Here is a 23,621-nt window from a genome sequence, read left to right as displayed (position 1 = left end):
AACCAATCCTAACATATTGTAACATGATTATGTAACCAATTATATCCCACCACCTTAATTAGTTTACACCCAGCAAAATTAATTATACAGCAGACAGGAACAATCACAGAACCAGACAGAGATTATACAGACAAACAATAGCAAAGTGGGAACTATAATGGCAAGACAATACAGAAGTGAGGATTTCACATCCCAGTATTGATAAGTGAGTTCTTGCCAGACAGGATGCTATCAAACTAAGTTTTCTTTTACATTTTCTAGGCACTTCCCTTTCTCTGGAGCTGATAGGCATACAATCCTGTCCTGATAGTGCCTAACAGCCCAATAGCACCTTTTTTCAATGTGGCTAGGTTGGAATGTGAGGATGTGACCGTTCGCTTCCCAGCTTATGGCTGCCTCTGCTGCTTAGCCAAAGGCCTTAGCCTAAGAACAGGGCCCCAGACTGTCACAGTAAGAGAAGGACCTTACATTGGCAGACAGTGATTTTGATTCTTTCTTTTATACCTCTAACTAGCCAAGTGATAAGAATACACCTAAATTCTTAAAGTACAGGCCTTTACAGGCAGGCCTGAATATCTATATCCTAACAAAAAGAAAAGGAGTCCTTGTGGCACCTTAGAGACTAACCAATTTATTTGAGCATGAGCTTTCGTGAGCTACAGCTCACTTCATCAGATGCATACCGTGGAAACTGTTTCCACGGTATGCATCTGATGAAGTGAGCTGTAGCTCACGAAAGCTCATGCTCAAATAAATTGGTTAGTCTCTAAGGTGCCACAAGGACTCCTTTTCTTTTTGCGAATACAGACTAACACGGCTGTTACTCTGAAATATATCCTAACATTCTGCAAATGTTTGTCCATAAAATCTTGCATGGAAAAATCTTCCTCCTTTCACATCACCTTCCATCTCTGAGGGAAGATTGCCACTTCCAAGACTCAGAAAAACTGGCCAGTGTCTACCCCACTACTGCCAACAAAAAACAGTCCCTGCCTCACTCACCAACAAAAAAGGGTCCTAGTACCAACTATAGCTAATTATAAAACATTTTAGTAAGAGAACCATTTTCCACACACCCTCCCCCCGAAAAAAACAAACAAAAATACAATATATGCATTTTATCGTTTTTTCTTATCTTATGCTGTCATGGCTCTGCAGTTCAAACAAGGGGGTGAGAACTATGGAATGCTCTGACAGGTTCCAAATGAAAAACAAAATGGCACATCAAATCGTTTAAACAGCAAGGCAGTACAGAAATTGGCTGGTTAAAAGGCTGGTTAAAAGGCAGCCAGGTGGCAACCCTGTGGTGAGAAGGGGAAGCATAATAGGAGTGGTGTGTTCAATATTCACTTACACCATCTATTACTAGTAACAATTTTTAGCCAAACTAGTTTAATAAGATGAAAGCCTTTAAAACCTGTTGTTTGGCAAGAAGAGGTAGGTGGGGTTAAAAAGGGAGGAGTTGGTAAACGGGTCTAGTTCTGGGACATTTTCTTTATCATTGACTTGAATGTGCACTGTACTGCTGGAACCAAGAATTTTTTGAGGAAATTGCATCAGGACGCTGTGGCTCTGGTGATTCATGTGTTTGCCCATGAGGCTCTAAGACCCTGATTCAGCAAGGTACTTAAGCATGTGCATGATACTAAGCACAGCAGTAGTGCTATTAATGTCAATAGAACTACTCAGATGGGTAAAATCAAACGTGCTGAAATGGGGCCTAAGGCTGCTGAAGAGGCACTAAATAGTCACTTGTATTTCCCTGTCTGCAGGATCTTTGGGAATAGTTTCTCTTCACCGGGGTTTATCCTTGTTAAAATTCCCAGAGTGACATTTTTTTAAAAAACAAACTTTTTGATGCTGAAAAATTTTCACTTTTGTAGATCTTTCTTTCCTCCCTCAAACACCTTTGCCACTAAAAAAGGGAGAAAGAGGGAAATAAAAGGGGGCAGGGTATTGGGGTGAGTTGTCAAAAAAGGAAAATTTGAAAAAGGTTTGGGGTTTTTTTTTGCTAAAATTTCATTTTTTGAAAAACAGGTCACTTTTTCACACAAATATTGACCAGCTCTACTATAACCACTTTGAAGGAAGAATGAAGAGGGAATGTGGAATTTCATTTTAGTTTTGATTGGAAGACTTAATCTTGGCCTTAACCTGTTCATCCTTTTTCTCTGGCTGGATCTCTAGAACAGCTACCATCTTCCTCTTCAGGGTTTCAAACAATTCTGGTCGAAAAAATTCCTCCTGATTCCGTGGCTTAGAGTTATGATTTGAACTCAAGTGTTCTCCTCTCTGGAGGAGCTAGAGTCTGTGGAAGGAGATCTGGATCTGAGGTGCTTTTTGGCTTTTCTCCTTTGTTTTAGGTCTTGTTTCATTTGCTTTGGCTCTACTGAGAAAGGGTAGTGCTCCCTGTTGGGGACTGGTCTATTTTCTGGTCTGGTGTTTGCTCATAGATCATCTTTCTCTAGAGCACCTTATCACCGCACATATAACTGGAGAAGAAAAGGAGAGGAATATCTCAGAGATCCCAGATCTTCCTCTTGAGAAGGAGTGTCAGATGGGATGCCAGATTCCTTGACATGTGGCTCAATTTAAAATCTGGGACAACTTTTACCATTAGAAATGGATTGGAACAGAGTGTTTGGAGGGATTTTGATATTTAACACCTGATGAGTCCTTGGTTTGCTGAGTCACAGGAGCTGAGGAAGATTAACCTAACTTTGTAATGGAGGCTTCTTGGCTAGTGCTTGAAGAGAGTCTCTAGCTAGCTGTCCAGACTCTCAGCCATTTCCTCAACAGAGTGAGGAGTTGGGGGCAATTGTGGGCAGAGTTCACCTGTTACGATCCTCTCCCCACAGATGCAGCACCTGGGGACAAAATGAAGAGTAGCTCAGTGGGTGATCCAACCTGGGGATGAGAACCCCAGAAATTTTGATACTGTAAGAGATGGGGAGAAAGTGGAGACCACTGCTGATCCAAAATAAGCTGTAACAGCCAGGACTGCATAGTATAGAAGGGTTTAACTGCCATCCTGTTTGCACTGGAGGAGACAAGGAATCTGTTATGAGAGTGGAAGGGGCATGATCCAACTCCCTTGTCAATTCAGAACTGCCTGCAGTATTTGCAGGAAGAGACTTGCAGCCCAAATGTCTTGTACTGGGAGGAAATTGAGGTTGAGAAAGCCCTTTTTGGTTCGGCCTGAACCTGAGACTTTTTGTAATATTTTTATTTGCCCAAGCATATTCCTATGTGTAAATGAGTCAGTTGAATACATTTCCATTTTCTCCACCGCAAGGAGCTACGCTTATTTTATTTACTTTAAATGCTTCTACTGCATGACTGTTTTGCAAAAAGTATATGGTTTCTCATAAAACTCTGCAAATATTTCCTGTATTTTTTTCCTGAAGAGTTGAGTAGAAATCTGTGTTAACTCTGTAATTATGATTAAATTCTATTTTTATTGTCTAAGACTATCTGTGTTATTTCCTCCAGGATTGTCAATGTGAGTGTATATTTATATGCAAGTACATTTTTCAGGGTTTATGCTTTTTCCATTAACTCTGTTATCAATCTTTCAGGGGAACAAAATATATATAACTTGCAGTTGCACAGGTAGATATTTTATATTCTATGCACACACAACTAAAATAAAAAAAATAAACTAGAATCCTGTATTTTGTCTAGTATACATACGCCATATGCAAATATTAGTGCTACTCACTGAGCCAGGAACAATGTTTCCATGACACAAATAATACATTAGGAAGATATATTTATCGCCACCTGAACTATGAAGAATATTTGCATCATTGGGGCTGTATTATCAATATACTGACCTACAAACTGTGGAGTAATATCTTTATCCTTTTTCTCATGATAAATAAAGTAATATCTTGCGAGATAATAAAACTGGGACTTCTTTCTATAGAGTGAAAAAACATATAGGAATGAAAAACTAAACAGAAAAGTCCATAGATTCATATATACTAAGGTCAGAAGCATATAGCGTTATGATCATCTAGTCTGATCTCCTGCACAACGCAGGCCACAGAATCCCACCCACCCACTCCTGCGAAAAACCTCTCACCTATGTCTGAGCTATTGAAGTCCTCAAATCATGGTTTAAAGACTTCAAGGAGCAGAGAATCCTCCAGCAAGTGAACCATGCCCCATGCTACAGAGGAAGGCGAAAAACCTCCAGGGCCTCCTCGAATCTGCCCTGGAGGAAAATTCCTTCCCGACCCCAAATATGGCGATCAGCTAAACCCTGAGCATATGGGCAAAATTCACCAGCCAGGTACCCAGGAGTTAGATAAGGAAACATATTACTTGTGAGAGATGGCAAACTGTCCTGGGAATTGAAGTCTTATCTGTATTCACAGAACACACATACACAGTAACATGTGCTCATTCAGAACAAGCTAGCCCAGACTGCCTTGTCAATGTGCTTGTCCTCTGTTCTGGAAGGATCATTTTCTAGGAAATGAGAGTAGTTTAGCCTTCATACCCATTACATCTTCGACTCTGCAGAGACTGTCAAAAAGGATGCCAATTAATGTCAACTATGGTGATGGTTTTTGTATTGTGGAAAAAGCTAAGGTACTCAATTCTTTTTCTGCCTCTGTCTTCACGAACAAGGTCGGCTCCCAGACTACTGCACTGGGCAGCACAGCATGGGGAGGAGGTGACCAGCCCTCTGTGAAGAAAGAAGCGGTTCGGGACTATTTAGAAAAGCTGGATGAGCACAAGTCCATGGGGCTGGATGCGCTGCATCTGAGAGTGCTAAAGGAGTTGGCAGATGTGACTGCAGAGCCATTGGCCATTATCTTTGAAAACTCATGGCAATCGGGGGAGGTCCCGGATGACTGGAAAAAGGCTAATGTAGTGCCCATCTTTAAAAAAGGGAAGAAGGAGGATCCTGGGAACTACAGGCTAGTCAGCCTCATGTCAGTCCCTGGAAAAATCATGGAGCAGGTCCTCAAGGAATCAATTCTGAAGCACTCAGAGGAGAGGAAAGTGATCAGGAACAGTCAGCATGGATTTACCAAGGGCAAGTCATGCCTGACTCATCTAATTGCCTTCTATGACGAGATAACTGGCTCTGTGGATGAGGGGAAAGCAGTGGACATATTATTCCTTGACTTTAGCAAAGCTTTTGACATGGTCTCCCACAGTATTCTTGCCAGTAAGTTAAAGAAGTATGGGCTGGATGAATGGACAACATAGTGGATAGAAAGCTGGCTAGACTGTCGGGCTCAACGGGTGGTGATCAATGGCTCCATGTCTAGTTGGCAGCTGGTACCAAGTGGATTGCCCCAAGGGTCAGTCCTGGGGCCGGTTTTGTTCAATATCTTCATTAATGATCTGGAGGATGGTGTGGATCGCACCTTCAGCAAGTTTGCAGATGGCACTAAACTGGGAGGAGAGGTAGATATGTTGGAGGGTAGGGATAGGATACAGAAGGCCCTAGAAAAATTAGAGGATTGGGCCAAAAGAAATCTGATGAGGTTCAACAAGGACAAGTGCACAGTCCTACACTTAGGACGGAAAAATCCCATGCACCGCTACAGACTAGGGACCGAATGGCTAGGCAGCAGTTCTGCAGAAAAGGACCTAGGGGTTACAGTGGATGAGAAGCTGGATATGAGTCAACAGTGTGCCCTTGTTGCCAAGAATTGCCAATGGCTTGTTGGGCTGTATAAGTAGGGGCACTGCCAGCAGATCAAGGGACATGAACGTTCCCCTCTATTCGACACTGGTGAGGCCTCATCTGGAGTACTGTGTCCAGTTTTGGGCCTCACACTACAAGAAGGATGAGGAAAAATTGGAAAACATCCAGCAGAGGGCAACAAAAATGATTAGGTGACTGGAACACATGGCTTATGAGGGGAGGCTGAGGGAACTGGGATTGTTTAGTCTACAGAAGAGAAGAATGAGGGGGGATTTGATAGCAGCTTTCAACTACCTGAAAGGAGGTTCCAAAGAGGATGGATCTAGACTGTTCTCGGTGGTAGCAGATGACAGAACAAGGAGTAATGGTCTCAAGTTGTAGTGGGGGAGGTTTAGGTTGGATATTAGGAAAAACTTTTTCACTAGGAGGGTGGTGAAACACTGGAATGTGTTACCTAGGGAGGTGGTGGAATCTCCTTCCTTAGAAGTTTTTAAGGTCAGGTTTGACAAAGCCCTGTCTGGGATGATTTAGTTGGGGATTGGTCCTGCTTTGAGCAGGGGGTTGGACTAGATGACCTCCTGAGGTCCCTTCCAACCCTGATATTCTATGATTCTATGATTATTCAACATTTCCCCATTGAGATTTTGAGTGAGACCAAAACTTATTTCACAGACCTTTGAACAGTCATGTGACAGTAATTACTTTAGTTCAGTATCAGCTTGGTCTGAATGGAATAGGTTGCAAAGAAATTGGAAGCCCTATGATGGCTTTAAGTCCTCTAGTCTCTAAAAGTTTTAAAAGCCTTTTCATTGCCCCTATGAGTCCACCTTGTGGCATAATATCTCACATCAACTTTCAGATGTTGCTCTAAGTGAGTGGTTTGTGGGTTTGATCCTACGTCTATTGAAGTAAAATTGCAGCTTTCCTGTTTGTGGGAGTAGGCTCAGAGACTCTAGCAGAAACATACATCACCATACATATTGCAAACAAAATAATCAATATAAAAATATGATTTTATTCTGGTCTTGTGAATGTACTGGGTTCATAATCTTGGAGTGCATTGTCAGTAGTTTTCATGTATCTTTTGGAAATATATTTGCAAAGCAAAAGATATTGCTCCTTCTTACGTGAGTAGCCCTTTTAGTCCAAATTCATTTCTGGGATAGGCCTCAGTTCAGGACAGAATCTCTATTCAGCAAATTATGTTCTATTCTATTTAAGCACATGCTTAAAGTTGAGCACTTACTTTTGGAAACATTTCAAAGCCCACATTGGTCAACATCAAATGCTGGATGTGCATATGCTTCTTTTAATTGAAAATTTCACCCAAATACAGAGATCTTTTTCAGGGTTTTGTTGCAAAATGTAATCAAAACAAACAACAAGAAAGCCACCCCCTCCAGACATCTTACATCAATTATGTAGATACATTCTTGTGACTTAAGTTATGAAAAGTTACAAACAAATTCAATACTTTGAAATAAAGGGAAAGAAGAAATCCACAAAAAAGTGTTTTCTTACCACTTAGAAAAGAGCAACACTATAAAGTATATAATGCATAATACTTTGCTGCCTCTTTCTCAAATTTAATTACATTATAGCATTTTATACATAAGAGTTTGAAAGTACTTTTTAATTGCATTGGAGAACATTTACAATAATAAGTATCTTTAAATGGCCTCAGTATAAATTTACTCATAATAAAATAGCACCTTATTTCAGTGCAGCACTTGCAATAAGACACAAAAATAGCGTAGCAATGTTTTTCAATCACTTTGTGATCCAAGTCCTTTTTTCTGTTTTTTGCCAAGATTTTCATACCTGTTGTGAAATCTGTAATCTCAAAAAGCCATCTCTAGGATCTCAAACACAAACCTTACCCATTCACAGGCAACATTATCTCAATTCAGCATCTCAGTTGAGAGATGGGTGAATTGGTCTGAATACAATAACTCCAGCTCCCTGCATTTGTAGGATCAAGAACCAAATTAATTTTGAGGTTCAGATATGACTGGATGCTCCCTGTCCTGCCATTCACATCTGCTATCAGTGCCCTGCAGCGGCAAAACCACAGTAAGGCTTTTCTTTTTGCAGATTCACTATTGCCACGATCCAATTCCCCTTGAAATCAGCGTCTGCAATTTCTTCTCACGTACACCAGGGTAACTCCATTGGCTTCAGTGGAGCTGCTTTTTCCCTGTGGAAGTGACAGCTGAATCAGGCTCCTACTGCTGTCACAGAGGTCTGGATCAGGTCTTAGATTACAATAGTTCATAGAAGAACCCAAACAGTAGGACCCATACCTGAACCTGAATTCACCTTTTGCATTTCCTCCATCTCCAATCTCAGTAATAAGCTTTTATTGCAGGAATGACATAATGTAGATGCCATGTTTTAACATACTTCTAAATCCAGCCTGAATGCTTAAAACACAAGTAAACAGATTATTTTGGAAAATATACTCTATGAAGTCATATTTCAGGCACAGCATTTAGCACCATATGTATTTAAAAACATCCCTGGTTTTATATATTCATGAGGTACAAATATGTCATACATAAATTTTACTATAGACTTTGCTTACAGAGCTTGTATTTAAACGTTAAGTTTGTCCTAAAATTTCAGCAGTGATATAGACTTGTATATGGCTTTCAATAATGAAAATTAATTACAAACTTCAAGCTAAAATTCTGAGTGCAAGCTACACAATAAATATGTTTTACCTTATTAGCATGGTGGGAGCAATTTATAGGACAAAACACATTTCACTGTGACTGAAATTTTACTATTGCTTTTTTCAAGGACTTTCAAAATACATACTTTATGAGTCTTCTGAATATTATTTTAAGACTTCACACCATTCATGGTTATATCTGAATATATAATGTTGAAATCTAATATACAAATGCTATTGTACAGGTTAATGTATCAACTTCAATACCAAATTATAAATTGCATTACATTAATGTTAGTAACTATTGCTTGTAATATCTAAAGAATTATGTTGCGCAGTAATTTAAAACATTTTCAAAGCAGCTTTCAATTTGTTCCCCGGTGCTTCTTTTACGATGCACAGGTTGACTATTTGTGTGTGATGACATTTTCATGTCAGTCTGGATATGCAATATTTGGTTGATCAACCAAATTGTCAGACAGTAACTCTTGTCCAGGCTCCTCACTGGATATCAACAAAGGTGCACAGAAGATATTGATTAAGACAGGTCCTTGTATATAACTATGTATTTGTTCACGTGTAAGCCCCATTTCTATTAATTGTATATGCAAGACCAACTACTGAAAATTCCCCACCATTAGTTCCTCTGGACTTCCATGGCATAATATGGAGAACTGATATATTTTGAGGAAAACTATCTTGTACTTTTTTTTTTTTTTTTAAAGTGAAATTCACTCTGTGCAGATAGCTAGCACAGGGCATATGTACCACTTACATTCCACTCAAACTCAGGCTTAAGTGGTGCACAGGAGTAAATTTCACTCTCTATCAGGTAAGGATTCTTATGACTATAGAAAGCATCTTTCATAAATGAAGCTGATACTATTTTCAGCTCAATTAAAAATGTAACTTACAAAATAATTATATTAATAAACATACTTTTCATAACTCACTGACTGAAATATACTCTACTCTCCTTATAGAACCACTTTATAGTAGTTGGGAGTTAAGATTTCTGAAGGTTGGTGAAACATAGTTTTTAAAATATCATTATTATGAAGGGGTTTTACTTAGCTGTGAACTTTGATGCAGTAGCCCTATAACAATGTTGTAACAGAATTAAGAGACTGGAGTGGATTAGGGAATATTGGTCAAATACTCTGTGTATCTCAGTAGAATACAAAATTAACGTATATGTGGCTTTATAAGTGATGTCTAGAATAAGGATGTAAATTGTCAACGTTTAATCCAGATTTTAAGGTCCGTGTGATCTTGTAAAATCTACAGCACTTACTGATTTTATAAAATATTGTACTTATCTGTGCGTCCGAGGTCAAATGTAACCCAAAACAAGAATGACTGGGCTCTGCCCTACTCCGTTTTTATACAGATTTTCACATTGTTTTCAACAGAAAGTTCTGAGCATGGTTTGTCAGAAAGATAATTTCCTTCACTGGAGAGATGTTTTTCTTTCGATTCGGATTTCAGTATCTTCTTTGCAATGGAAAATGTGCACGAGTCCGGATTTTAAAATACCTTGTTTCTAGACTTTTGTTGGCCCTATAAAATCAGATGTCCCTTAGAACTAATCATCTATAAATATAGTTTATGAAACTATGCTAATGACCCAGCATTTGAGAATGTAGTTTCAATATCATTATGTCAGTTATGTGAGAAACTCCATGCATGACATTATGAAATGGCCTATTGTCAGTAAACAGACAATGACAAAGAAGATAACTATGGAATGAAATAGGAGGGAAGCACAGATTTTATAAATTTAAAGGGTAAGTGCAGCACAGTGATCTCCCTATTAGAATTTTTAACTTTTCAAGACAAAGTTCCAAAGCAGAATCAGGTTCTAAGTAAGGCTATCGATTAATTGCAGTAAACTCACGTGATTAACTAAAAAAAAATTAATCACAATTAATCACAGTTTTAATTGCACTGTTAAACAATAGAACACCAATTGAAATGCATTAAATATTTTTGGATATTTTTCTACATTTTGAAATATGCATTAATTAAATTTGTGACTGAACTCCTGGGGGGAGAACTGTATGTCCCCTGCTCTGTTTTATCTACATTCTGCCATATATTTCATATTTCAGATGATGACCCAGCACATGTTCATTTTAAGAACACTTTCACTGCAGATTTCACAAAATGCAAAGAAGGTTCCAAAGTGAGATTTCTAAAGATAGCTACAGCACTCGACCCAAGATTTAAGAATCTGAAGTGCCTTCCAAAATCTGAGAGGGATGAGCTGTGGAGCATGCTTTCAGAAGTCTTAAAGGAGCAACACTCCAATGAGGAAACTACAGAACCCGAACCACCAAAAAAGAAAACCAACCTTCTGCTGGTGGCATCTGACTCAGATGATGAAAATGAACATGCGTCGGTCCACACTGCTTTGGATTGTTATCGAGCAAAACCCGTCATCAGTATGGACACATGTCCTCTGGAATGGTGGTTGAAGCATGAAGAGACGTATGAATCTTTAGCACATCTGGCACGCAAATATCTTGTGATGTCGGCTACAACAGTGCCATGCGAACACCTGCTCTCACTTTCAGGTGACATTGTAAATAAGAAGCAGGCAGTCTTATCTGCTGCAAATGTAAACAAACTTGTTTGTCTGAGTGACTGACTGAACAAGAAGTAGGACTTGTAAGCTCTGAAGTTTTACATTGTTTTATTTTTGAATGCAGTTATTTTTTGTACATAATTCTACATTTGTAAGTTCAACTTTCATGATAAAGTACTTGTATGAGGTGAGTTGAAAAACACTTTCTTTTGTTTTTTATAGCACAAATATTTGTAATAAAAATAAATGTAAAGTGAGCTGTAGTTTACAGTTTGTGTTCTGTGTCGTAATTGAAATCAATATTTTTGAAAATGTAGAAAACATCCAAAATATTTAAATAAATGGTATTCTATTATTGTTTAACAGGGAGATTAATCGTGATTAATTTTTGTAATTGCTTGACAGCCCTAGTTCTAAGTAGTGTCTGCAAAAAATGTACACATACAAGTAAATATGCATGTCCAAATTCTGCTTTTCCATCTAAGTCAGCTAATTGCACATGAAAATGAACATTTGTGTGCATGCATTTTTGAAGGTTCAACTTTGGACCTACGTTTTGAAAATCTGTCCCCTTATTTTAAAACTTGTAGCTTGAAAAAAACAACTCATCTCTTTCATGTGAATGATCACAATATCACAAGGCTAAGGGATTTGCCATAATGTTCTACATGTGGGCAAGTTGAACAGATGAGTCCATTCTCTCTCTCTTTCTATAAATCCTATTGATGCCAATGAGAGATCCATGCAGAATGAGAAAAGGAGTACACAACTTCCTGGCAAATTATACTGCACTTATACATTCTTTATCCCCTTTTGGAGACATCTCCCTGAGATGTGCTTTAAATTTCTAATCAGAGTCTCAACATGATGAGATTGCAAAGAATCGTGCTACACTACTCTTTCATTCTGATTTTGCGAAAACCCAAGCTCCGTAAAGCTAGCATGGAATTAGAATATAGTCTTGTAAAAGGAAACCAAACTGTTTCTCATAGTATAACACCATCCAACAACAACAAAAATCCAGCAGGTCAGGTACAAACTTCTTTTCTATTCTATAACTTTTCTTTAGAACAGTGCAATTTTTAAAACATTTCTCATTACTACAATGTGTATGAATTTTAAAAGAAAACTTTCAGTCAGTGGTTGAATTCTAAGATTCAGAGAAATCCCATGCTTTTAAATCTTTATCCTCCCTGCCTTTTGGGAGAAGGAAAACAACACATTTAAAATTGAACTTATGAATCTAATATTTAACAACTTCCAATGGCACAGTACAACATATAATAACCTGTAAAGGGCTTTCAGTAGAGTCTTTCATGCCCTTGCTCACCTTTACATTAGATCTACCAATGTTGAAAGATAACAGTATAGAATATATCCACCATGGTGAAAAGCCTAAAGTGACTTGATTGTTTCATCAGTGTATTTATATCAAACATTTTAGTGCAGGTATTGTAGTCAGCAGTGCTTGTAACTTCTTGGCAGAACCTTTGAATTGGGAAGCTACATCCACTTAGTAGATAGTTCCAAAAGGTAGCTCTTTGTCAGAGGAATCAGGTTTAAGCTCTACTGGTGATTCTATAGGGTTTTCATTGTCTATGCAGTCTGGACAGCATTTTCCTTCCAGCTTTGTGGGGCTCGAACACTCTACTGAAGTACACATCTCCACAGTACAGGTTATTTGGCCATTCTGAAAGGTAATATTTAAGTATTAGCACCCTTTTTTCCCCAAAAGAAAAAACCAGGATGGCACAGTCTCAATATTTTTTTACAATTTTCCAGCGCGTCATATTAAATACAAGAGCTGAAAGAATGCAGACGGTCTCTGTCATGCAGACGGTCTCTGTCATGCAGACATGTATAAAATGAGATGGTGTACTTATGCACACAAATAAGTGATCATTTTCCTAGTTGTAAGACCGAGTTGACAGGTTTCTGAGGTTAATTAGAATGCTCACACCCAAAAAATTATTGAGGAGTTCTAACTCATATCAAAGAAAGCATTTATCTATATAGGTTATATTCAAGTCAATATTAGATCTTGGGCCAGACATTCAAAGGTACTTGGTGCCTAAAGATGCGGAGAGTTGCCTACTGGGATTTTCAAAAACACCTAAGCAGGTGAAGCACCTAACTCCCATGGGTTAGATAAAGTCCAGAAAAAATGATACCCCCCAATCCCGCAAAGACTTATCAATTTATGCAGTAGTCCAATTGAGATGAAATAGTTCCATTCACTTCTGCGTGTAAGTCTTTCGCGGGATCAAGGCCTATCAGCTGGAATCATTAGATACAAAAAAAATCAATACACAAGGATTTAGGAGTTGAAGTTTTTTATATGTATGCAGTGAAATTAAACCCTCTGCAGATGGCCCATGTTGTACAGACACTATGAATCCCACTTAAGTCTTCTTATGTAGAGGACCTGCAAAAATACATGTGTACATCTTCAGCCTTGTCTTGAGGGAGTAAGTGACTCTTAAATGGAATGTAGGCCTTATGCCAATTGTAGATTTGAGCCCATGGAAGCATTATGTGCACATCAATGGTCTAAAGAGTCTGAAGTCAAGAAAGATGATGAGTGGGGAATTAAGCATTTCTTCGAGGGTGGCAGAAGTGATGCCATCCATGGACAGGAAATTGATGGTGGCTGTTGCTGGACCATACATCAAAGACCTACCAAATTGCTGGGAGCCATTTTGTGTAGCCAAAACTCACCTGTTTTTCAGGTGGAAGAATGAGGAGAACTGAATTTGATTCAGAATGACATGGAACTGTTTGTGTTAAATAAACTAATCTATACATCAAGGAAATAGCCTACCTGATGGTGTGCCTATTTGTGAAAAAGTGAATTTAGCACTCACAAAAAGAGAGAACCCAATTAAAGCTACCTCACTTCTTCTGTAAGTGATTTCCACTTATTCAGTATCAGAGCTAAGTTACTGCAAAATGGTATCACTAATATCAGATTTCTTCTTTGGTATGCACATTTTGCATTTAAGACGAGGTGCTCATTAGACTCAATCTGAAATATTTTCTCCTTTTGTTTAGCTCTAGTTATGGCAAATGTTCACTGAATTTCTCCAGAAGACTTATGTTCCCTATTATCATTAAGCTACGGACAGTTGTGAGGCACACTTTTCTTCCTTAATTCATCATTGCAGGATGCTTCAGCTGGCATGACACCAAAGGAAAAAGAGAACTTGATAGCAGAGGGAACGTTCAGCAATGCATACCTTACAGCTACAGCTAATGCAGTCTTCCTTCATCCAGTGTTCATTTTCCTTACGCTGAATCCCATCATCATCCATGCAACCTTCCTGCCTCAGGCGAGCCTCCAGCTTGTTTATCTGCAAAAGGAGTGAGGAAAGGTGGGATTGGAAAAGATGGAAACTAAGCTGAATGAGTCATTATTCTCAATAAGAACATACATTAAAGCTTCAAAAACTTTCAGACATTTATTCAGTTTCTTACCACAAACCTTTCATCTCAGCTTAATCAGCATTTCTATTTTTGCATAGAACACATTTGCCATTCAAAAACTACTTGATGATTAAAATATTTTATTTCCTACTTGTATTGTAGCGGATGCCTTTTGTTCAGCCCTCACAGCTCTGACACTCCCCAGGTACCTATTTCATGATGTAATTTGGATCAGTGATCAATAAGTGATGAACTTCCAGCAAAGAAGCTGGATAGCACAATGAGACTTCTACTTTCTGGAAACTTAGGGGGCATGGGGCCCTGCCTGAGGTCACAAAAGAAATGTATCATGGTCTCGTCCTTGTTCATGAGGGTCACTGGTTTGCACCACAAAGCCATGACAATTTAGCATGAATGACAGTCACTGCTCCTTTAAAAAAGGCCTACCATTGGAATAACAAGGATGCTGATGTGTTCTGGAGGCAGCTTGCACAGAATCTCTCTCCACAATTCTTAATGTCCAACCAGTGTTATTAGGCCACACTGGCAGGAATGCCAGATCAACAGAATGTTTAAAGAAAAGCCGGGTAACGTAAGGTAACAGTAGCCAACTTAAGATAACTTTGTGTAATTTGGAAGGGAAAAAAGGGAAAAAACAAGTCTTCAGAAAAAATAAACATTAAAAACTGAGGCAAAATGATGAATGAAAGTGCAGTTTTATTGCCAAGGCACAGGTCTATTCTCCTCATTCTGAATGTTTCCCTCCTATTAATATTAATGACTCACTGCTACAATCTAACACAGAAAGGAGAAGTCATGCTAAATGCTCTCTGTACACATTTTTCAAACTAATTGGTGAAAAATTATATATTTTCCATTTACCGTAAAGCCCTGATTCTGCGGTGGGTTCATGCTAACCAATCCCATTGCAGCGTCAGGTCATGGTTACAGTTCCTAACTTAGCCATGCCCAAGTGGTCCAAGGGAACTAGTTCTCTTATAAATGAATGACACTCATGTCAGCTCTCTGGCTACCCCTTTGCAGGATATTGCCCTGAATCAACTGCCTGAAAGTCTCCTAACCTTTAAAACAGACTATCTGAAGAAGGCCCCAACCAGATGGAGCTACATTTGTACTGGGATCCAGCAATGCATATTGCAGTAATGACATGCACTTATTTCAGAAATTTCAGCTGTTCTTTAGTGGGATATTGCCTGAGGGAGGATGAGGTACAAAATGAGGCGTAGGATATCCCAAGGCAATCTGGTTACAGAAAGGACCCTCTGTTTGTGTAGCTGACCCTGCCTGTATAGAAAGGCATGGAGAAGCCAGCTGTCTCCATGGTACTGTCTCATCACTTCCTGGACATGGCAGAGGGGTCTCTTAGTGATTGGAATCCTAATGTGGGGAGAAGGCAAGAACTTTGAGCTTACGCAATTCCAGTTCAGTCAAACACCGGTAACATGGACATAGGAGGAAATATAATTCTTACCTGTGGAGAATTATTCTTCACTTTTGATTAAATAAGAAACCATACTAAGCTTCGAGCATATGCTCCATGCATTATTTTACATAATATGAAAATGTACTGTACCCGAGCCTGGCTTCAAGTACATTGTTTTACATAAATAACTTCTACTTTGAAGATCTAGTGTTTCTAAATTAATAATAAAAATAGCAGCAACCAAGTGCTGTCAGACCTTTTGCACCTATTAGCTGTTCATACTTAAAAAGGGAGTGTCAATATGTTTGCCTTGATACCTGCTCATTTTTTTGACAGAAGTACTAACTTGACAGCAGACTGTGCTTTGGAGAATAATTTATCTTTGAAACCCCAAGTCACACTTAAGTGTTTTCCTAAATGGAAAGTTGAAGTTTAAAAGAGAATGAAAATGCATAAATTAATTCACAGGTTATACAGTGTCAAACTTTTTTTAAAAATGATTTTAATTGAGGACCTCTGACTTTTTACAATTGAACGTATCTTCCTGTCCTGCTGTAACTTCTTGCAAAATTCCTCTCTTGGCACCATCCCAACACTATGGAAATTGACTGGAGCAATGTGAATAATAAAAACCGTTAACACAGCAGTAACACACATGTACTGCATGTGTTTCATATGATACTGGAAGACTATTTTTTAGCTTGTTAGTGCTCCAGGGTAGGGTCAAACTTCTGTGTTCATACACCTCCAGCACAGTGGGACCCCAATCATGATTAGGGCCTTTGGGTGATAACAATATAGAAATGAATAGATTCATATATTCTAAATCCAAAAGGGACCATTGTGATCATCTAGTCTGACCTCCAGAGTACCGTGAATTAATTCCTGTTTGAACTAGAGAATCTCTTTACAAAAAAAAAAAATAATTACCCTCACTGTTAATAATGTATGCCTTATTTCTAGTCAGAGTTTGCCTTACTTCACCTCAATACTAATTTCAGTCAAACATATGACAACTTCTTTTTATTTACATGAGAAAAGTGGTTTTATTTAGATGTAGCAAGGTTTCACAAATCTGACCCAATTGTTTGTGCAGATGCTGTGAAACTACTGCATATCACTCTTCTACCATGGCATTCAAAAAAGAGGGGTTGTTATCAGAGTGCAAGATTAAGAAATAATCTGCATCCCATAATTACTTCAGTAATAACTAGGTTTCTTGAATTTGAGCAAAAGAAGTTTGATCTATCAGGGAGATCCTGCAATGAATTAGAATTGTCATTTGTGGGAATAACATTCCTTAAAGACAGGTTTCAGAGTAGCAGCCGTGTTAGTCTGTATTCGCAAAAAAAAAGTACTTGTGGCACCTTAGAGACTAACAAATCTCCCCACTGTATTTTCCACTGAATGCATCCGATGAAGTGAGCTGGAGCTCACGAAAGCTTATGCTCAAATAAATTAGTTAGTCTCTAAGGTGCCACAAGTACTTTTCTTTATTCCTTAAAGAAAAAGCAAAAAAGCCAACAACATGGAAATATACCTCCAGCTATTGAGCTGAATCTCCCACACTAGTGGTTTTAATTATAGTAAAAATAAGAACTCTGCAGTCAACCACTTAGATCCAAAACTGTAATGCATAGTTTATGAGAAATCTATGGCAACAGTTCTATCCTTATATAAAATAAAATTATTTTCATGCTTTAACAGGTACTAAATGGATTTAGTGATGTTTTGATAAATTTCAAACATATTTCTGCATCACTGCAATCATCAAAATATTGAGCTGTTAAATCAATGTCTGCCAGCTGCATACTGTATGTGCAAAAGGGTGGAAAATCTGTCAGAGTACTCTGTAGGACAATGGAAGAACATGGGGGGGGGGAAGAATTATCTACTGATACTCTGTTTTGTCTTATTGTTAAATTTTATGATATTTTTAAAATAAAAAGATAAATAACTGCTGGGTGTCAGAGCCATCTGTTCATAGGTCATGTGCCTATGCCAGAGTGGGGTGAAGACAGAACTACAACAATGCTGTTACAACAGTACCATGTGACCAGGGCTTCCCACACCTACTGCCCTAGAACCTCTGGAAAGGAAAGTTCTGCAGTGAAGTAACGCTCCACTTGAGCTAATAGAGCCTCAGACTATTAAGTGCATTCCCCAAATGGTGGATCTATCTAAGCACCTGTCCCCATCAACCCACACAATGTGTAGATCTTCAATTCAGCTGAGGGCTCTCGGCCGGGTCTGAGGCTGGGATGGGCGAAGCAATAAAGGTGGGTTTTACCACAAAGAAAGCAGGTATGATCCAGCATATATACAATACAGTCTTTACATCAATTAAACAGGGTGTCATTAGTTTGAGACAGAAGCCAAATAAATCACAGCTCCTGAGAGATGATTTTCTCCATCACATTTTAAGCATGGTAACCATTAAATACTGACATGCATATGACAGAGCTTTGAAGGGAACTATAAGGTTATAGGTTTCAGAGTAGCAGCCATGTTACTCTGTATTCGCAAAAAGAAAAGGAGGACTTGTGGTACCTTAGAGACTGACCAATTTATTTGAGCATAAGCTTTCGTGAGCTACAGCTCACTTCATCGGCTGCATCGGAAAAGCAGGCAGCACACAAGTTATATTATGATGTATAAGCATCACGAAGAATATTAGGTGTAGGTAACGCAGTATGTGCTCTTAATTTTCACAGTGTCCCTCACTGGTTATCAAATTGTATTGTAGCACAGGTTATCTGTGGAGAATTCTCATTTGGATGTTGAGGTATCAGGTGTTAAGGACTCAGACTACTCAACTGCTACAACCAGATATAGTGAGATTGGTGAGGATCCTGTACCAACCACTACAGTGGACTTGGAAGTTAAGCCTCCAGACACAGATGCATTATCAGAAAGCCCTTCTGCACCTGCTATTGATCAAGGGCCAAAGTTATTTCCACTGTACCATTCCAGAAGATCTCCTAAATCTAGAGACAGTGTGGACTTGTAGCAGTAAGGCAATTATTCCACAGAGCAGAATAAGCCCTTGTAATTGCCGAACGATTAGGGTAGGCTACCCCAACCTCTTAGTTAGGATGTTTTGTTTTGTAGCTACAATGTTAATGTTTTGAGTTTATTATTAGTAATATTTTTAAAGGGGTGGAGAGTAATGCTTTAGGTATTTTTGTTATGCTTATTGCCAACTAGTAGCCAATGTGTTTAGAGTTATTTGCTGTTGGAAGCCCTAAGACTGTACTGAGCATGCTCCAGTGTGTAGAGTGGTGGTGGTGGGGGGGAAGGACGTGAGGCTGTTTTTCCAAGATGGAGGCCAATTAGTTACCTGTATGAACCTGTACGAGAATTAATTATTCCTTTTTCCCATTCTAATCTGTTTTGGGTCTCCATATACTTCAGGAATCTGCTACTTTAAATTATAGCTCATAATAATATACAAATAGACAGGCAGTATCATCCAAACAAACTTGTTCATCTTAGCGATTGGCTGAACAAGAAGTAGGACTGAGTGGATTTGTACGCTCTGAAGGTTTTACATCATTTTGTTTTTGAGCACAGTTATGTAGCAAAAAGATTTACATTTGTAAGTTGCACTTTCACGACAAAGATTGCACAACAGTACTTGTATGCGGTGAATTGAAAAATACTATTTTTTTGTTTATCATTTTTACAGTGCAAATATTTGTAATAAAAATAATGTACACCCTGATTTCAGTTACAACACAGAATACAATATATATGAAAATGTAGAAAAACATCCAAAATATTAAATAAATTTCAATTGGTATTCTATTGTTTAACAGTGCAATTAAAACTGTGATTAATCGCAATTAATTTTTTAATCGTGATTCATATTTTTTGAGTTAATTGTGTGAATTAATGGTGATTCATCAACAGCCCAAGAGGATTTACTACAAAACAGTTTGTGAAAAATCCATATGCTCAAATATGTTAATAAATACTATTTGTCAAATAATTACAGACAATTTCTAGGGAATCTATCTGTGAACAATTCAAGAATAGCAAAAAGCCAAAGAATTAATCTTAAGAAATGGGATTGCAATTAAGCTATAAATGATTGATTTTTGGTGACTCTCTTTAGACACAATCCTTGCCACTGATTTCAGTAGGAGTGATGGGCCCCATTCTGCTATAACTGATTTCAATGGGAGTTTTTTGCTATTGGCTTTGGTGGAATGATTGGGTACCACAGGCCAGATTGTGAGAGGCCCTTGGGCGTGTACATAAGAGAGAAGGTTATTCAAGAAGCCTTTTTCTCTTCTGTGGGTGTGCAATCACCTGTGTCTGTATTACTCTCTTCATTCCTTATGCTTTGTGGAACGTGGAAGTGCTTGTTCCTGATCCTCCATACTCCTCCACTCAAGAAGCAGAATCGGACAATGTAGGAGGAGGCATGTTTTTTTGCCTTGCCCATAGAGCTCCCCACTGGATGAAATGGATGGAGTACTTTGCACAACCCTCATGTATAAGCTGGAAGAGCCTATATTTCCTTGAAGCACAATGGCAAAAATGCTACAAGTTAGCCCTATATGTTTGTGGGAGCAAGTTGCCCTACACCATGGAATGGTTGTGCCTTAGAAACTTTGTTAGTGTCCTTCTGTAGCATCTCTGTTACTGTGTGAGGTTACATTGGAGAGGCAGAATCTTCTCCAAAGTGAAGCTGATTTCAATTCCTCCTTGTATCATAAGAACAAGATAAAAAAGAAAGCCCTTGTGTTCGGATATTTATCACTATGCTAGGATTAGTTCTGATCATGTTGGAGTAAGCAGTATAAAGAATCACAAGTCTTCAAAACTGCTCCTTTTCAAAATTTCTGAATGTTTCTTTATATGTTGTGACAAAGTTCCTCCTCTACTTTGGTGGGTCTTGCGCTTATTGGCAGATTTGCTCGCCTTGGAGCTTCGCGGTAGCCCTCAATTTGGCCATTTTTGTGAACCCACAGTCCAGGTCAACTCCTCCTGTATCTGACCAGGAGTTGGGAGGTTTGGGGGGAACCCAGGCCCGCCCTCTACTCCAGGTTCCAGTCCAGGGCCCTGTGGAATGCAGCTGTCTAGAGTGCTTCCTGGAACAGCTGTGCGACAGCTACAACTCCTTGGGCTACTTCCCCATGGCCTGCTCCCAACACCTTCTTTATCCTCACCACAGGACCTTCCTCTTGGTGTGTGATAATGCTTGTACACCTCAGTCCTCCAACAGTCCACGTTCTCACTCTCAGCTCCTCGCGCCTCTTGCTCCCAGCTCCTTACACGTGCACCACAAACTGAAGTGAGCTCCTTTTTTTAAACCCAGGTGCCCTGATTAGCCTGCCTTAATTGATTCTAGCAGCTTCTTGATTGGCTGCAGGTGTTCTAATCAGCCTGTCTGTCTTAATTGTCTCCAGAAGGTTCCTGATTGTTCTGGAACCTTCCCTGTTACCTTACCCAGGGAAAAGGGACCTACTTAACCTGGGGCTAATACATCTGCCTTCTATTACTCTTCTGTAGCCATCTGGCCCAACCTTGTCACAGTCTTTTTATCAGAATCATATTCTATCACATCATTCTAAACATAGGTACTGGATAACCACTGGTAGCTTCACTGTTGTTTTTTAAACTAAATATAGAGCTTAAGTGTCATGTATATATAGATGCAGAGAGATTATATTAGATATTGACAGTGACTTTTGTAAAAAGAGAAGGAATAGTAAAACATGCTGCCATTATTTGAAAAGCAGACATGATTCTCCACCATGAAGTTGATGGAGAAAAGAAAAAGCTGATAGAAATATACCCTATGTACCCATCAAAAAATGTCCTAATCGAAAGCCCATTGAAATCAATTAAAAGACTTCCACTGACTTCAGTGGACATTGGATCAGACCCTCAATGGTTAAAATATAGATTTTTGGAGTGAAATATTGCTTGTTCACCTGTAGACCGACTACCAAACACTGATACTGTGCTATCATAAAATCATAGAAATGTAGGGCTGGAAGGGACCTTGAGAAGTCATCAAGTCCAGCCCCCTGCACTGTGGCAGGACAAAGTAAACCTAACTGATTGGTATTTGTCCAACTTGTTTTTAAACGCTTCCGGTGATGGGAACTCCTTGGAATCCTATTCCAGAGCTTAACTACCCTTACAGTTAGAAAGTTTTTCCTAATATCAAACTTAAATCTCCCTTCTTGCAGGTTAAGCCCATTCTATATCCTTTTTGCCTCTTTTTGAAAGTAACTGTAAAGAAGATTTCACAAATTATGTGTGCAATGACAGCCAGATTTGGAGGCTGACTGAAAACTATGCAGGGAAACAGCAAATGTGTTTCATTTGACAAAATTGGGGTGTATTTCATTACATAACTTGGTAGGAGAAAGCTGGCATCTATGGAAGAATGGAAATTTCTTGGTGTGCTGTGTCATATTTCCTACAAACATTCTCACAACACATAGTTCCATTGTAATTCTCCTCCCCCTCCCTTTCAGCAAAAGGTGGATTCTGGTTATCAGTTCTCTGTAGGTCAATTTTGAATGAGTTTGGTATTTCAATTAACAAGAAATAAATGAAGATGAGATTACATATGGCACACTCTTGGGTGTATAATCAATATCCCTACTATATACCTTCCATAATAAACTGTATTATGTTAATACGGGCCTGTGAACTGTCAGTTACTTATAAGCAGATAAATTGAAAGTGTGCATTCACTTATCCTAAACATATTTCTCTTTACTAATATGCAGGTACAGAACATACAACATGTCATTACATATGTGTTTCACCACTAGTAGGCTGAGAAGTTGCACAGCTGAAATTGCACACTAGAAATCACTGATGTAAGTATGTGTTCTTCATTTAGGTTCAATTACTCTCACCTGCAGAGAATTCAAGTTCATTTTCTTTATGCAGTGGTTCTTTGTGTGATACAGAACATACCTCTCCTATGACTGGAGGATCTCCTGTGACCCCAACACAGGACAAAGGTTGGCTGGTATATCCACTAGCCATGTGCTTCCCCAATCCACATTTGGTGTGGAACCTTGGCCCCAATGGGTGAACTCAATGAGCGTTATGCCATTGATTTGACTGCAGCTAGGATTTCACCCCTGGTTTTCTGTCTTGCAGGTCATACTGCCAGTCACTGCTTTCATGGCTGGTAGAAACTTAGGAAATTTCACTTTCTTCCACCACTCATATGAAAATGTACCACTGACACATACTAGTTGGGCAAAAAAGAATTTCCCAATATTATTAGACTGTAAGTCAAAAATAATAGCAGTAATAATTGTAAAAGTTTTTTTTTAAAATAGTACCTATCAAGTCCCCTAATGCTCCAAGTGAGCTACATCATCATGAAAATGAATTAAAATAGAAGACAAATATAATTTAGAAAGCCCTTAAAATTCAAATAGATAATGCTTCTGAGGATTAGAAAACACAAATATTTATCACCTACAGTCAGAACAGTATAAATGTAAAGCCATCTTCAATGGGCCAAAAATGAAAGCTTTTCAAATGAAGCTGCCTTGAAATGCAGATTGTATATTATTACACAATTTCAGGTGCATGTATTCATGATTACTATGGATGTAGAAGCCCTCTACACCAACATTCCACCCAAAGATGGACTACAAGCCATCAGCAACAGTATCCCCGATAAGGTCACGGCAAACCTGGTGACTGAACTTTGTGACTTTGTCCTCACCCATAACTATTTCACATCTGGGGACAATGTATACCTTCAAACTAGCGGCACTGCTATGGGTACCCGCATGGCCCCACAGTATGCCAACATTTTTATGGCTGACTT

At 38.8% G+C, this 23,621-nt stretch overlaps 1 protein-coding gene across 1 annotated transcript in view; it reads right to left on the bottom strand.

Moving 5' to 3' along the window:
* Positions 1-12,445: 12,445 nt before the first annotated feature.
* Positions 12,446-23,621, bottom strand: part of PXDNL (peroxidasin like) — a 270,806-nt gene continuing 259,630 nt past the window's right edge. The window contains exons 23-24 of the mRNA XM_077808684.1: positions 14,169-14,282; positions 12,446-12,622 (exon numbers count right to left, since the gene is read on the bottom strand). Of these exons, the coding sequence (XP_077664810.1) occupies positions 12,446-12,622; positions 14,169-14,282 (291 nt within the window). The remainder of the gene's footprint in view (positions 12,623-14,168; positions 14,283-23,621) is intronic.

Source organism: Eretmochelys imbricata, chromosome 2 (assembly GCF_965152235.1).
Source record: "Eretmochelys imbricata isolate rEreImb1 chromosome 2, rEreImb1.hap1, whole genome shotgun sequence".
NCBI classification, from domain to species: domain Eukaryota; kingdom Metazoa; phylum Chordata; order Testudines; family Cheloniidae; genus Eretmochelys; species Eretmochelys imbricata.
The sequence above is the reverse complement of the archived record's forward strand: the minus strand, read 5'-3'. Positions and strand labels throughout refer to the sequence as shown.